A 16870-nucleotide genomic window follows, 5' to 3' on the forward strand; every position below is an offset into this window, starting at 1 on the left:
TCATAGGTACACTTCAACTATGACAGACAAACTGAGAAGAAAAAAAATCCAGAAAATTACATTGTAGGATCTTTAATGAATTTATTTGCAAATTATGGTGGAAAATAAGTATTTGGTCACCTACAAACAAGCAAGATTTCTGGCTCTCACAGACCTGTAACTCCTTCTTTAAGAGGCTCCTCTGTCCTCCACTCGTTACCTGTATTAATGGCACCTGTTTGAACTTGTTATCAGTATAAAAGACACCTGTCCACAACCTCAAACAGTCACACTCCAAACTCCACTATGGCCAAGACCAACGAGCTGTCAAAGGACACCAGAAACAACATTGTAGACCTGCACCAGGCTGGGAAGACTGAATCTGCAATAGGTAAGCAGCTTGGTTTGAAGAAATCAACTGTGGGAGCAATTATTAGGAAATGGAAGACATACAAGACCACTGATAATCTCCCTCTATCTGGGGCTCCACGCAAGATCTCACCCCGTGGGGTCAAAATGATCACAAGAACGGTGAGCAAAAATCCCAGAACCACACGAGGGGGACCTAGTGAATGACCTGCAGAGAGCTGGGACCAAAGTAACAAAGCCTACCATCAGTAACACACTACGCCGCCAGGGACTCAAATCCTGCAGTGCCAGACATGTCCCCCTGATTAAGCCAGTACATGTCCAGGCCCGTCTGAAGTTTGCTAGAGAGCATTTGGATGATTCAGAAGAAGATTGAAAGAATGTCATATGGTCAGATGAAACCAAAATATAACTTTTTGGTAAAAACTCAACTCGTCGTGTTTGGAGGACAAAGAATGCTGAGTTGCATCCAAAGAACACCATACCTACTGTGAAGCATTGGGGTGGAAACATCATGCTTTGGGGCTGTTTTTCTGCAAAGGGACCAGGACGACTGATCCGGAAAGAAAAAAGGAAAGAATGAATGGGGCCATGTACCATGAGATTTTGAGTGAAAACCTCCTTCCATAAGCAAGGGCATTGAAGATGAAACGTGGCTGGGTCTTTCAGCATGACAATGATCCCAAACACACCGCCCGGGCAACGAAGGAGTGGCTTCGTAAGAAGCATTTCAAGGTCCTGGAGTGGCCTAGCCAGTCTCCAGATCTCAACCCCATAGAAAATCTTTGGAGGGAGTTGAAAGTCCGTGTTGCCCAACAACAGCCCCAAAACATCACTGCTCTAGAGGAGATCTGCATGGAGGAATGGGCCAAAATACTTGACCTCTGTCATTGCCAACAAAGGGTATATAACAAAGTATTGAGATAAACTTTTGTTATTGACCAAATACTTATTTCCCACCATAATGTGCAAATAAATGAATAAAAAAAATCCTACAATGTGATTTTCTGGATTTTTTTTTCTCATTTTGTCTGTCATAGTTGAAGTGTACCTATGATGAAAATTACAGGCCTCTCTCATCTTTTTAAGTGGGAGAACTTGCACAATTGGTGGCTGACTAAATACTTTTATGCCCCACTGTAGGTGTTCCATTTGTCCAGATGGGAAAGGGCAGTGTGGAGTGCAATAGAGATTGCATCATCTGTGGATCTGTTTGGGCGGTATGCAAATTGGAGTAGATCTAGGGTTTCTGGGATAATGGTGTTGATGTGAGCCATTACCAGCCTTTCAAAGCACTTCATGGCTATTGACATGAGTGCTACAGGTCTGTAGTCATTTAGGCAGGTTGCCTTTGTGTTCTTGGGCACAGGGACTATGGTGGTCTGCTTGAAACATGTTGGTATTACAGACTCAATCAGGGACATGTTGAAAAATGTTGTGAAGACACCTGCCAGTTGGTCAGCACATGCCCGGAGCACATGTCCTGGTAATACGTCTGGCCCCGCAGCCTTGTGAATGTTGACCTGTTTAAAGGTCTTACTCACGTCGGCTACGGAGGGCGTGATCACACAGTCATCCAGAACAGCTGATGCTCTCATGCATACCTCAGTGTTGCTTGCCTCAAAACGGGCATAGAAGTGATTTAGCTCGTCTGGTAGGCTCGCTGGTTGGGGTATGTACATACAGTCACTGTGGGGACGACGTCCTCAATGCACTTATTGATAAAGCCAGTGATATGGTGTACTCCTCAATGCCATTGGAAGAATGCCGGAACATGTTCCAGTCTGTGATAGCAAAACAGTCCTGTAGTTTAGCATCTGCTTCATCTGATCACTTTTATATAAACCGAGTCACTGGTGCTTCCTGCCTTAATTTTTGCTTGTAAGCAGGAATCAGGAGGATAGAGTTGTGGTCGGATTTACAGACAGATAGAGAGAGACAGAGACACAGAGAGAGACACAGAGAGAGACACAGAGAGAATATGTGAGGAGTCACTGAATGTCCATGGGAGAAAATCCCTCTTTAGGATGACATTATTAGGCCTACAGCACAACATGCTGTGGGAAAGTCTCAGTCAGAATCCTTCTCCTAAAGGGGCGTTAAATAGCACACCATTGTGCTATTTCCCTCTACCCATGAAAGGGTCTAGTTAGTTGTACAGTAGTACTGTAACTCACCACGGTGGAGCAAGTGGAGACTGATGCGTTGGAGCTGTGACGACTATGTTGCTTGGAGACCTGGGGGGACCCATAGTTCCCACCGAAGTGTCTCCTGATCTCAGCAGACGAGTGTCTGAAACAGAGGAGAGGAGAAACTGAGGTGTACGACAAAACAGATATTATCAAAATTGATGGATCGAATCCCCGAGCTGACAAGGTAAAAATCTGTCGTTCTGCCCCTGAGCAGGGCAGTTAACCCAATGTTCTCCAGGTGTCAAATAGGTGGATGTTGATTATGGCAGCCCCCCCGCACCTCTCAGATTCAGAGGGGTTGGGTTAAATGTGGAAGACACATTTCAGTTGAATGCATTCAGTTGTACAACTGATTAGGTGCCCCATTTCCTTTCCCTTTTGGAGGGGCAGAATGACAGTCATTTTGGTAAGGGTTAATGTTGGTCACTGATTGAATAAAAACATCCTGCATAATAGTCATTTACTGGATATCAGTGTCATTCACACTACTAAGAAACGTGTGTGGAAGAAGGAGGGGAGAGGTTCTAGAGCAGGGTTCCCCAGCTTGCGACCCGCTGGGACCGAATTTGGCCCGCAGGTCATATATATTTATAAATCAGCCCTGAATGCTGATTGGCTGACAGTCATGGCATATCAGACTGTATACCATGGGTGGGACAAAACATTTATTTTTCCTTCTCTGATTACGTTGGTAACCAGTTTATAATAGCAATAAGGCACCTTTGGGGTTTGATATTTATGGCCAATATACCAGGGCTAAGGGCTGTGTCCAGGCACTCCGCGATGCATTGTGCCTAAGAACAGCCATTAGCCGTTGTATATTGGCCATATACCACACCTCCTCGGACCTTATTGCTTATATATAACATTGTTGGACATAAAAAAAACACCTGGAAATCAGCTCCAAGTGATTCCTATTTTAAAAATGTGTTTCCCACGCATAATAGAGAGACACGTGATCATATACATATGTAAACAAGGTTTGAATAGATTATGTTTTAGTCAAATATTATATCTGTTTGGGATTCTTGCGGTCAATTTATTTGTAATTCTGATCCAGCCCTCCCGACCATCCCCTCAAGAAGAAAAAAAATTGTCCTGTGCCTGAATCTAGTTGATGATCCCTGTTCTAGAGTCATTCACACTACTAAGTAGGAGGCAGGAGAGAGAGGATGAAGGAGAGAGAGGACGAAGGAGAGAGGAGGGAAGAGGGAGATAGAGGATGAACGAGAGAGTTTAGGAGGGAGTAGGGAGAGAAAGGACGAAGGAGAGAGGAGGGGGGAGGAGGGAGAGAGGAGGGGGGAGGAGGGAGAGAGGACGAAGGAGTAGGGAGAGAGAGGACGAAGGAGTAGGGAGAGAGAGGACGAAGGAGAGGAGGAGGGAAGAGGGAGAGAGAGGAGGAGGGAAGAGGGAGAGATAGGACGAAGGAGAGAGGACGAAAGAGAGAGGACGGAAGAGAGAGGACGGAAGAGAGAGGACGAAGGAGAGAGGACGAAAGAGAGAGGACGAAAGAGAGAGGACGGAAGAGAGAGGACAGAAGAGAGGACGAACGAGAGAGAACTGAAGAGAGGACGAAGGAGAGAGGACGGAAGAAGAGAGGACGGAAGAAGAGAGGACGGAAGAAGAGAGGACGAAGAAGAGAGGACAAGAGAGAGGACGAAAGAGAGAGGACGAAAGAGAGAGGACCGAAGAGAGAGGACCGAAGAGAGAGGACCGAAGAGAGAGGACCGAAGAGAGAGGATCGAAGAGAGAGGACCGAAGAGAGAGGACCGAAGAGAGAGGACGGAAGAGAGAGGACGGAAGAGAGAGGACGGATGAGAGAAAACGGAAGAGAGGACAAAGGAGAGGACGGAAGAGAGGACGGAAGAGAGGACGAACGAGAGGACGAACGAGAGGACGAACGAGAGGACGAACGAGAGGACGAACGAGAGGACGAACGAGAGGACGAACGAGAGGACGAACGAGAGGACGAACGAGAGGACGAACGAGAGGAGAGAAAGAGGACAATGGAGAGAGGAGAAGAGAGAGAACCGTCAGCTTCAATAAAACCCTTGTCTTTGTGGGTAATAATGCGTCATTTGGTACTCCTTGGCTACTAGATCAGCCCTTTGTTTTCCATTAAAGACTAGAATGGGAGCTGTACAAAGACTCTGCCAAACCAGAAGCCATGCAAACGGATCAAGCAGAAAATATTACAGACAGTAGAATGGAGCGCATAAAGAGAGAGAAGTTTGTGTGTTTGTGTGTGCGCATGCAAGGAGAGAGATAAGGTGTCTCTTGGTGTCTTAGAAAATAAGAAAACCACCGTCAGAGAGCCCGACCGACAGAGAGACGGGCAGAGAGAAAGAGAGACAGAAATAGATCAAGCATCCTAATTTGAATCATATCTCATCGTTCTATGAGATGCTCCACTACTCTGGTTATAGAGCCATTAATCCACCATGTCATTGGTCCCCTACCAACGGGTACACAATACACTTTCTTCTTTCCTACTCTGCTATAAAGAAAATGCATGAAAAGTCCCTCAGTAGCAAAACTGTGTGAAGTGTGTGTGTGTGTGTGTGTGGCGCAACAGGGCTGTATTGTGTGGAGTTGGGAGTCTTTGAGGGGCACTGCCAATTGGGTCAGTGTCCCTGCTTCTCCTCCAGTCCCCATGCTGTTCATGCCAAATGGGTCAGTGTCCCTGCTTCTCCTCCAGTCCCCATGCTGTTCATGCCAAATTGGTCAGTGTCCCTGCTTCTCCTCCAGTCCCCATGCTGTTCATGCCAAATGGGTCAGTGTCCCTGCTTCTCCTCCAGTCCCCATGCTGTTCATGCCAAATGGGTCAGTGTCCCTGCTTCTCCTCCAGTTCCCATGCTGTTCATGCCAAATGGGCCAGTGTCCCTGCTTCTCCTCCAGTCTCCATGCTGTCCATGTGCTGCTGCTCTCTGTGTTCATTAAGTCATGGTAGTCATTGTTTAGGATGGATCTGCCACTGAAGATTCCCTCCACCCCTTCCCCAAGCAACACACTGATGTGGGCATCTTAACTCCAGGACTGCCATCTGATACTAGCCAACAGGAACTGCCAGTCTGAAAGCAGTCTGTAGTTTCATTTCAGTCTAGCACCATTTATACAGGTTTTCACCCACACCATTGTTGTCAACTTAACTCGTGAATGGAGTGTGAATTTGGTACCACTGTGTGGTGCGTGTGGCTCTGGGCTGTGGCTCTTTTAACTGGTTGAACTTTGCTCTATGTTCATTGGCATACTGCTCTCCTCTCGACTGCCTGAGTCCCGCCCAGGTCCTGAACTTCAGAGCCATGTGGCTGCAGCTTCTCCTAACCCGCTCAGTGAGACTAGGCAGTGTGTGAGTGGGCTCCTGGTAAAAGGATAGTTCACCCATATTACAGGAGGCATGGCATAAAACACAGATAAACTCTCCACTGGGACGGTGTTGTTGCCAGGAGAGTTACATAATAAAAGGGCCATCACTCAAGAATACCTCTGGTATGCTCCACACCTTCATGTATGGCTAAGGAATGCGAGTCTAGACTGGCTGTTCCATGGGTTGGCAATATATAACACCAGCTGTAAACATAGAACTTTGAGTTGGGATGTTGGGATGTTAGGGCTGGAATCAAAAAAAGCTCCTGTACAATGCCATGATTGCATTCTTGTACAGTATATGCTTGTACAGTATCCAAATCAAATCATCATGCGTACATATCTCCTACTGTAGTTTCGAACAATTGCTGCTGAGATATAAACCTAAAAATGAGTAGTGGAAAACCAAAACACATGCTTGAGTCTTCTGACTCAACTCAAGGATAGAATATGTGCTGTGGTGTGGTGGGTGTGCTGTGGTGTGGTGGGTGTGCTGTGGTGTGGTGGGTGTGCTGTGGTGTGGTGGGTGTGCTGTGCTGTGCTGTGGTGTGGTGTGGTGGGTGTGGTGTGGTGTGGTGTGGTGGGTGTGCTGTGGTGGGTGTGCTGTGGTGGGGTTGGTGGGTGTGCTGTGGTGGCTGTGCGTGGTGTGATGTGGTTGGTGCGTGTGCTGTGCCGTTGTGTGCTGTGACGTTGTGTGCTGTGCCGTTGTGTGCTGTGCCGTGCTGCTGTGTAGTTGGTGAGCTGCAGTGTAGTCGGTGAGCTGGGGTGTAGTTGGTGGGCTGCGGTGTAGTCGGTGTACTGCGGTGTAGTCGGTGGACTGGGGTATAGTTGGTGGGCTGCGGTGTAGTCGGTGTACTGCGGTGTAGTCGGTGTACTGCGGTGTAGTCGGTGTGCTGGGGTGTAGTCGGTGGGCTGCGGTGTAGTCGGTGTGCTGGGGTGAAGTCGGTGTGCTGGGGTGAAGTCGGTGTGCTGGGGTGAAGTCGGTGTGCTGGGGTGAAGTCGGTGTGCTGGGGTGAAGTCGGTGTGCTGGGGTGAAGTCGGTGTGCTGGGGTGAAGTCGGTGTGCTGGGGTGAAGTCGGTATGCTGGGGTGTAGTCGGTGTGCTGGGGTGAAGTCGTGTGCTGGGGTGAAGTCGGTGTGCTGGGGTGTAGTTGGTGTGCTGGGGTGAAGTCGGTATGCTGGGGTGTAGTCGGTGTGCTGGGGTGAAGTCGGTGTGCTGGGGTGAAGTCGGTGTGCTGGGGTGTAGTTGGTGTGCTGGGGTGTAGTTGGTGTGCTGGGGTGTAGTCGGTATGCTGGGGTGTAGTCGGTGTGAAGTCGGTGTGCTGGGGTGAAGTCGGTATGCTGGGGTGTAGTTGGTGTGCTGGGGTGTAGTCGGTGTGCTGGGGTGAAGTCGGTGTGCTGGGGTGAAGTCGGTATGCTGGGGTGTAGTCGGTGTGCTGGGGTGTAGTTGGTGTGCTGGGGTGTAGTTGGTGTATTGAGCTTTACTCAAGGGCATAAAGTCAGTTATATAGTCAATAAAACAATCTCATAGTTCAACAGCCTGAGACAGACTTGAAAGACACAGCCTTTATAGAGCAGTAGGCTACCCACAACCACTCTGCCAACACATGGCATCCATCTCTCTCATTATTACACATGATAAAAACAGTAGGCAGACAACTCTTATAAGGCACACTCACTAACTCCATACACAACTCCTGCCACACACACAACCACTCAATAACTCCATACACAACTCCTGCAACACACACACACACACACTCACTAACTCCTGCCACACACCCACTCACTAAACTCCATACACAACTCCTGCCACACATACATACACAACTCCTGCCACACACACACACACACCCAATCACTAACGTCATACACAACTGCTGCCACACACACACACACACACACACTCACTAACTCCATACACAACTCCTGCCACACACACACACACCCACTCACTAACTCCATACACAACTCCTGCCACACACACACACACTCACTAACGCCATACACAACTCCTGCCACACACACACCCCCACCCACTCACTAACTCCATACACAACTCCTGCCAGACACACACACCCACTCACTCACTAACTCACTCTAACGCCATACACAACTCCTGCCACACACAAACGCCATACACAACTCCTGCCACACACAGGGTAGCCTAGTGGTTAGAGCGTTGGACTAGTAACCGGAAGGTTGCGAGTTCAAACCCCCGAGCTGACAAGGTACAAATCTGTCGTTCTGCCCCTGAACAGGCAGTTAACCCACTGTTCCCAGGCCGTCATTGAAAATAAGAATTTGTTCTTAACTGACTTGCCTGGTTAAATAAAGGTAAAATAAATAAATAAAAAAAAACACACACAAACATACACTAACTACATACAAAACTCCTGCCACACACACACCCACCCACTCACTAACGCCATACACAACTCCTGTCACACACACACACACACACAACCAATCACTAACGCATACACAACTCCTGCCACACACACACCCACTCACTAACTCCATACACAACTCCTGCCACACACACACACTCACTAACGCCATACACAACTCCTGCCACACACACACCCCCACCCACTCACTAACGCCATACACAACTCCTGCCACACACACACACACACACACACACACACCCACCCACTCACTAACGCCATACACAACTCCTGCCACACACACACACACACACAAACCCACTCACTAACACCATACACAACTCCTGCCACACACCCACCCACTCACTCACTCACTAATGCTATACACAGCTCCTGCCACACACACACACCCACCCACTCACTAACGCCATACACAACTCCCGCCACACACACACACAACCTCCTGCCACACACAAACACACCCACTCACTAACCCCATACACAACTCCTGCCACACACACACACTCACTCACTAACGCCATACACAACTCCTGCCACACACACACACCCCCACTCACTAACTCTATACACACCTCCTGCCACACACACTCACTAACTCCATACACAACTCCTGCCACACACACACCCACTCACTAACTCCATACACAACTCCTGCCACACACACACACACACACACTAGAGGTCGACCGATTATGATTTTTCAACGCAGATACTGATTAATCGGCTGATTTTGTTAAATATTTGTAATAATGACAATTACAACAATACTGAATTAACACTTCTTTTAACTTAATATAATACATCAATAAAATCAATTTAGCCTCAAGTAAATAATGAAACATGTTCAATTTGGGTTAAATAATGCAAAAACAAAGTGTTGGAGAAGAAAGTAAAAGTGCAATATGTGCCATGTAAGAAAGCTAATGTTTCAGTTCCTTGCTCAGAACATGAGAACATATGAAAGCTGCCACACAAAACTCCTGCCACACACACCCACTCACTAACTCCATACACAACTCCTGCCACACAAACGCTATACACAACTCCTGCCACACACACACACACACACCCACTCACTAACTCCATACACAACTCCTGCCACACACACTAACTCCATAGACAACTCCTGCCACACATTCACACCCAACCACTCACTCCCTACACAACTCCTGCCACACACATACACACCCACCCACTCACTAACTCCATACACAACTCCTGCCACACACACACACCCACCCACTCACTAAATCCATACACAACTCCTGCCACACACACACAACTATTGCCACACACACCCACACACTAACGCCACACACATCTCCTGCCATACACACACACCCACCCACAACTCCTGCCACACACATCGCACACGCCCACTCACTAAATCCATACACAACTCCTGCCACACACACACACCCACCCACTCACTAAATCCATACACAACTCCTGCCACACACACAACTCCTGCCACACACACCCACTCACTAAATCCATACACAACTTCTGCCACACACACACACACAATGGCATGATGATGTGGGACAAGCCAGCATTAGCACAACTCTATTGAGATATGGAGGGGCCCCAAACTTCCTGAAGTAACAATTTAGGTGAAAGGTCAAAGTCAGTCAGGCCATGACAACCAGCCCAGCATCCAGCATGGTTTAATTCCCTCTCATTAGGAGACTGTGTGGTAGGCTGTTGACATGCTCCCAAAATGTTAGGACTTCCCTTCTCTTCTGCTGACAAGAGGAATTGTTCCCAACTCAACAACAACAGTATTACAGGTGAGGCAGCTAGTCGAACACCTTACTATAAACTGGGTGGTTTGAGTCCTGAATTCTGATCGGCTGACAGCCGTGGTATATCAGACTGTATACCATGGGTTTGACAAAACATTTATTTTTACTGCTCTAATTACGTTGGTAACCAGTTTATAATAGCAATAAGGCTCCTCGGGGTTTGTGATATATGGTCAATATACCACGGCTAAGGGCTGTGTCCAGGCACTCCGCGTTGCTTCGTGCATAAGAGCAACTCTTAGCCGTGGTATACTGGCCATATACCACACCTTCTCGGGCCTTATTGCTTAATTATACCATAACATCTTATTAACCCTGCGGATCAGACACCTAGAAACACCCTCTTTCAGGAAGTGGAGTTGACATTGGCAACATCTTTCTAACCACGCAACCGAATAACCCAATTTTGATTTTTGTCCACTCCACATTAGTCAACTTAACCATGGTCAAATATAGCATCTGCTTTGCTTGACAGAACCCAAATGACAATGTATTTACCCTGTTAACTCCATAGCGCCCCAGAGGACTGGACTGATAACATACTGTTGTCTGACAGAGAAAAACAGATTTGCTCAGAGAAACTCTGAGTAGAGTTTGTGAAAAACGTGTTCACATAAAAAACTAAGGAAGATTTTACCCTACTTCTGTTAACAAACTTGCAGTAAATTCCTTTGTCGTGGAAATGCCCAGTTTAACTGACAACATCTGGTGTAGAACTAAGAACACTGTCTATATGTCAAGTTGACATTTTAATTGATTAATCAATTTGCTTCAGTTAAGAGCACATTTACAGTCAGGATTTTTTTTCTAGAGAGAAAATATTTGCACTTCTCTTTAATTCCTCCTCCTTTATCTGGGGTAAGAAACAAGTATTTCCTGTTTTAAAACTGTCATGAAATGAAAAGAGAAGTGAACCAAATGCTGTCTGTGTCATAGTAGAATTTCCTTCTAATTTCATCTTGATAGAGAAAGAGGAATGTACTGATCTGTGCATGCGTAGAACTGCTTACGTGTGAGAAACAGTGAAGAGCCAAAGGGGTTGACTGGATTTGTTGTACATTTCCAAACTACCTGCCTACTTAATTCAAGCTTACTGAAATTGAGACCCGTTTGTTAACATTTTGAAGAATACAAATGGCTGATAAATTGTCAGTCAAGAATATAAACAATAGCTTACCCTCACCACAACAACATAAATGTGTCAAATTCAGTGAGTAATCACTGTTGCTGGAACTGAGCCACACACATGCCCACACACACGATCCTAACCTTTCACAGGTTGGTGACCAGCCAATCCTACGGTCAGCAACAAAAACCCATGTGGACAGTGTCGGCTGTGGAGACCGAGCCCATTAGCTGGCTCAGCAGTGGATTCAAGACGCAACTGAAGATGCTCTCCCTTTCAGCAACTGACCTCAGCCCTGTTACACAGTAGGTGACGATACCAGGATCGCAATATTTTATTCATTGCAAAAATAAAAACACAAAGCAAACCAAACTCTTTGGTCCTTTAAAAACCTGCTGTATATAAAATTTGGTGTGCTATAGCTTGGATAATAAATACATTTGACTCTGGATAACAACATAATAATGTTTGTTTCCAACATTAGGGCTGTTATCCTAAAGAAGTCAAATCTGCTTGGTATTTTGTTTCCTTGCCACGATACTAATGAGTATCGCGATACTGGTATAGTCCCGGCGGCAGGGTAACCTAGTGGACATTGGGCTAGTAACCGAAAGGTTGCAAGTTCAAATCCCAGAGCTGACAAGGTACAAAGCTGTTGTTATGCCCCTGAACAAGACAGTTAACCCACTGTTCCTAGGCCGTCATTGAAAAATAAAATTTGTTCTTAACTGACTTGTTTAGTTATATAAAGGTACAATAAACAATAAAATTACACAAGAGACTCTCCCCCATCTTCTCCACCTCAATCAAACTGTCAACTATACAGCCTGTCTCATTAATTAACTACAGGTAGTGTGGGACTGACCGAACATAAACAGGACACACAATTATAAATGTGTAATGTAGCTTATAGCTGGGGCTAGGTTGCTAATTTGGATACTATACATTTTAGAATGCAAAGTGTTCCCGAAAGAGCAAGAACAAGGTGTGGGTCTCTCAATACAAGGGCTTTCATAACCATTGTAACAGCTCAAAAGTTACAACTCATGTCTATAGTGTAAAGCTAAAGATGTCTATAAGGTCATGAGAGAGATACATTTGTTGTATCAGTGGACTAAAGGCATGACACACAATGGTCTCATGTAGACTAGTTCCTCTCCACCTGGTCAGTGTGTAGGAGGAGGAACAATAACTGCAGCCCTCTCATGTATAACCTCTCTGACTGGGCTGCTAGATGGGATATATATATATATATATATATAATATATATACACACATACACAGGGCCTTCAGAGAGTTCACACCCCTAGACTTTTTCCACATTTTCTTGTTACAAATTGGGATTCAATTTGATTTAATTGTCAACTATTTACACTAAATAGTTTGAAATGTAAAAGTTGAAGAAAATGTTAACATTTGTAATAAATGTATGAAAAATAAAATAATATATCTTGACTAGATAACTATTCAACCCCCTGAGTCAATACATGTTAGAATCACTTTTGGCAGCGATTACAGTTGAGTCTTTCTGGGTAAGTCTCTAAGAGCTTTCCACAACTTGATTGTGCAACATTTGACCATTATTCTTTTCAGAATTCCTCAAGCGCTGTCAAATTGTTTGTTAATCATTGCTAGACAACCATTTCCAGGTCTTGCCATGGATTTCCAAGTCGATTTAAGTCAAAAGTGTAGCCAGGCCACTCAGGAACATTCACTGTCTTCTTGGTAAGCAACTCCAGTGTAGATTTGGCCTAGATTTGGCCATCTCCCAGTGTCTGTTGGAAAGCAGACTGAACCAGGTTTTCCTCTAGGATTTTTCCTGTGCTTAGCTCCATTCCATTTATTTTTTATCCTAAAAAAACTCCCCAGTCTTTAACGATAACAAGCATACCCATACCATGATGTAGCCACCACTATGCTTGAAAATATGGAGCGTGATACTCAGTAATGTGTTGTATTTTCCCCAAACATAACACTTTGTATTCAGGACAAAAAGTGAATAGCATGTTTCAAGAATATTTTTTTTCTGTTCAGGCTTCCTTCTTTTCACTCTGTCAATTAGGTTAGTATTGTGGAGTAAGTAAAATGTTGTTGATCCATCCTCAGTTCTCCTGTCACAGCCATTGAATTCTAACTGTTTTAAAGTCATCATTGGCCTCATGGTGAAATCCCTGAGCAGTTTCCTTCAACTCCAGCAACTTTTAGGAAGGACACCTGTATCTTTGTAGTGACTGGGTGTATTGACAACCATCCAAAGCGTAATGAATAACTTCACCATGCTCAAAGGGATATTCAATGTCTGCTTTTTTTAATGTTTTACCCGTCTACTAATAGGTGGCCTTCTTTGCGAGGCATTGGAAAACCTGTCTGGTCTTTGTGGTTGAATCTGTGTTTGAAATTCACTGCTTGACTGAGGGACTTTACAGTTAATTGTATGTGTTGGGTACAGAGATGAGGTAGTCATTCAGAAATCATGATAAACTCTATTATTGCACATAAGTTGCATGGACTCACTCTATGTGACTAGTGAAGCATATTTTTACTCCTGAACTTATTTAGTTTGCCATAACAAAGGGGTTGAATACTTACTGACTAAAGACATTTCAGGTTTTCATTTTGTATTAATTTGTGCAAATCCCGAAAAACCTAATTGCACTTTGACATTATGGGGTATTGTATATAGGCCAGTGACAAAAATGTTTTTTGCAATTTAATCCATTTAAAATTCAGACTGTCACACAACAAAATGTGGAAAAAGTCAAGGGTTGTGAATACCTTCCGAAGGCACCGTACACAACATGCAGAGAGGAAATGATCAAACACAGCACACAGGGCTCTACGTGGACCTTTGGTTTAGAAGGAGCACGTGTGCGCCTAAGTTGAAAGATGTAGGCACACACAAATACATTTTGGAACACAATTAAAAATATTTGAGGTAATAAAGCTAGAATCTTTTATTTTTCTAGGCGCACTGGTGCTCCTAAATTAAAATTCCAGGGCGCACACTAAAGTATTTCTGGTTGGTCCTTCTGCAGGTAGGAATTTGAGACAAAATATTCACAGATTAGTGTTATCAACCCGACTGACAGTATGCTGGTCTGTATATTGTTTGTATTTCCATTTTTTATTTATTTTAAATACTGATGCAATTCACACGTGACAAACACTTGCACAATATGGCTGAGCCTAACCGGACAGCAAACACTTCCAGCTGATTGCTGAGAAACGTGCATCGGTAGACGACATTTGATTATAGTCCACTATTGTTTACATATTGTGTATCACGTGCAATGCCTTTATAGACAAATACAAGCGACAGAACCTACAGGAGCCACAAAAAGTCAGGTAAACAACCCTTTCTTGTGGATACCCTATCTCCACCTCCTACTGCCAAATGGAACAACAGCACATAAAACCAGTAAAGTGTAAATATCACAACATTCTGCTTTGTAGAGACTATTTAGTCTTTTTTTACAGTGACTTCTTTTCAGTCTGATGTTTAGGCAACCCAATGATTAGGAAATGAAGGCAACAAAAATACACTACATGACCAAAAGTATGTGGACACCTGCATGTCGAACATCTCATTCCAAAATCATGGGCACTGATATGGAATTTCCAAGCTCATAAGTAGCTTCTTACAATCTCATACATTGTATAGCATTTCATGCATTGCTAATACACTATATTGTGAATACACTGCATTAATATGGAGTTGGTCCCCCTTTGCTGCTATAACAGCCTCCACTCTTCTGGGAAGGTGTTTTTACTAGATGTTTGAACATTACTGCGTGGACCCTCTTCCATTTAGCCACAAGAGCATGAGTGTGGTCGGGAACTGATGTTGGGTGATTGGGCCTGGCTCCCAGTCGGCGCTCCAATTCATCCCAAAAGTGTTCGATGGGGTTGAGGTCAGGGCTCTGTGCAGGCCAGTCAAGTTCTTCCACACCGATCTCAACAAACAATTTCTGTATGGACCTCGATTTGTGCACGGGGGCATTATCATGTTGAAACAGGAATGGGCCTTCCCCAAACTGTTGCCACAAAGTTGGAAGCACAGAATTGTCTAATTTGAAGGGGTGTTCGCATACACTGTATATACAAAAGCATGTTTGCGTCAGCTCAATAAGCTCTTTGTGAAGTAAGTAGGCCTACCAGTAGACTGAAAATATGTGTTCTTGTTTATTGGTCTTTTGGGGGAAATATAGGTAGGCTCTAATATAGATAGAATAGGATTTGTTTTATGAATATTAGTCCACTACTTTAAAGATGTTAGAACTAAATGTGTGATAGGTAATTGATTGAAATAAATCAATGTTTAATATCCTTACTCATAAGAAATAACTATGGAGTTATTAAAGCAAATGTCATAATTTAACTCAAGGACTGCGACCCACCCATGATAGAGTACCCTACAGTCACAACATGGGCAATTCCTCTGTAACAGAAATATGCTGAGTCTCTGATTTAAATGTAGGCAGAACAAAAACCATTGATTTCAAAGTTTAACAAACCATACAGCACAATGACAACTTTGAACAATTTACATAATAAATAATTAAAAACTTGTAGCCTAGGCCTAAGGTAAACTGTGCAGATGCAAACTTTATCTGCACAGTTCTTACTGTAAATGTATTTTTTTATGTATTGAAATTGTTAAAATGATTCCTTGTGCATAGAGTTCTATGGTTTGTTAAACTTTGAAATCAATAGTTTTGGTTTGGTATACATTTGAAAGAGAAAAATCTAGGTCTCAGCGTAATTCCGTTATATGGAATTGCCCGCATGTAGCTGCCTGTATAGGAATCCACTCGCCTTCAACAGCTCAAATCAGTAGCCTATGAGAACTCTGAGTTCACCAACCTGACCATGAAAAGTCGTAAAGGTGTGTGAGAGAGACGAACATTACCTGTTGATTTTCAGAGCGAACGCACGTCGCTCCGCGCTCGCCAAAGACGACATGAGCAGTTTACTCCAGTTCTGCGGCGGTAGCTACAGTTTCCCTGCGGAGTGGTAACTTCTCCTACCGCGCTGCTAGCACAAATGTCATCACAAGCCTCATCTTCGCTGTGGCAGCGTTCTGGGTGGAAACTTCCGCATTTGAAACCTTCCCCATCCCAACCAGCCAGACACCGGCTGCGGAGTGGGAGGAGATCACTCACACACACACACACACACACACACACACACACACACACACACACACACACACACACATATACACACACACTCTCTCTCTCTCTCTCTCTCTCTATATATATATATATCTATATCTCTCTCTCTCTCTCTCTCTTTCTCTGCTAGACACGCCCTTGGGATTGCTTAATAAGCAGTCTGACGTGTGTGTGTAAGAGAGATAGGGTTGAGATCGGGAGGGAGATATTGACGTTTTGGAATGCCCAAATTGACTAAACTAAACTCCTCGACTGAGTTGTTCTGAGACTAGCGGGCTGGAGCTTCCGACGTCACATAAAATGACGTTTTTTTACTGATTTTAACACCCTAAGAATAGCCCGCAATTAGGTTGGTTGGGATGGGGAAGGTTTCAAAGAGGGCTATTCTTTGGGTGCTGAAATGTAGTCGTTTATTAAAATAAAAACATACTTTTATGTTATGTTGTAAA

General features: G+C 44.6%; 1 protein-coding gene across 4 annotated transcripts in view; it reads right to left on the minus strand.

Annotated features, from left to right (window-relative positions):
* Nucleotides 1-16515, minus strand: part of LOC110535102 (dedicator of cytokinesis protein 8) — a 79930-nt gene extending 63415 nt beyond the window's left edge. For 2 of the 4 annotated variants that reach the window (XR_016484672.1, XM_036936203.2), the window contains exons 1-2: nucleotides 16157-16515; nucleotides 2526-2640 (exon numbers count right to left, since the gene is read on the minus strand). Coding sequence is in view for 2 of the 4 variants with exons in the window: in XM_036936203.2 (XP_036792098.1) it covers nucleotides 2526-2640; nucleotides 16157-16209 (168 nt within the window). In the remaining 2 variants the exon portion in view is untranslated. The remainder of the gene's footprint in view (nucleotides 1-2525; nucleotides 2641-16156) is intronic. The other 2 variants (XR_016484673.1, XM_036936204.2) reach the window with 1 other exon arrangement.
* Between the last annotated feature and the right edge of the window lie 355 nt (nucleotides 16516-16870).

The sequence above is a fragment of the Oncorhynchus mykiss genome, chromosome 11 (genome assembly GCF_057628025.1).
Source record: "Oncorhynchus mykiss isolate SJ-2025 chromosome 11, ASM5762802v1, whole genome shotgun sequence".
Classification (NCBI taxonomy): domain Eukaryota; kingdom Metazoa; phylum Chordata; class Actinopteri; order Salmoniformes; family Salmonidae; genus Oncorhynchus; species Oncorhynchus mykiss.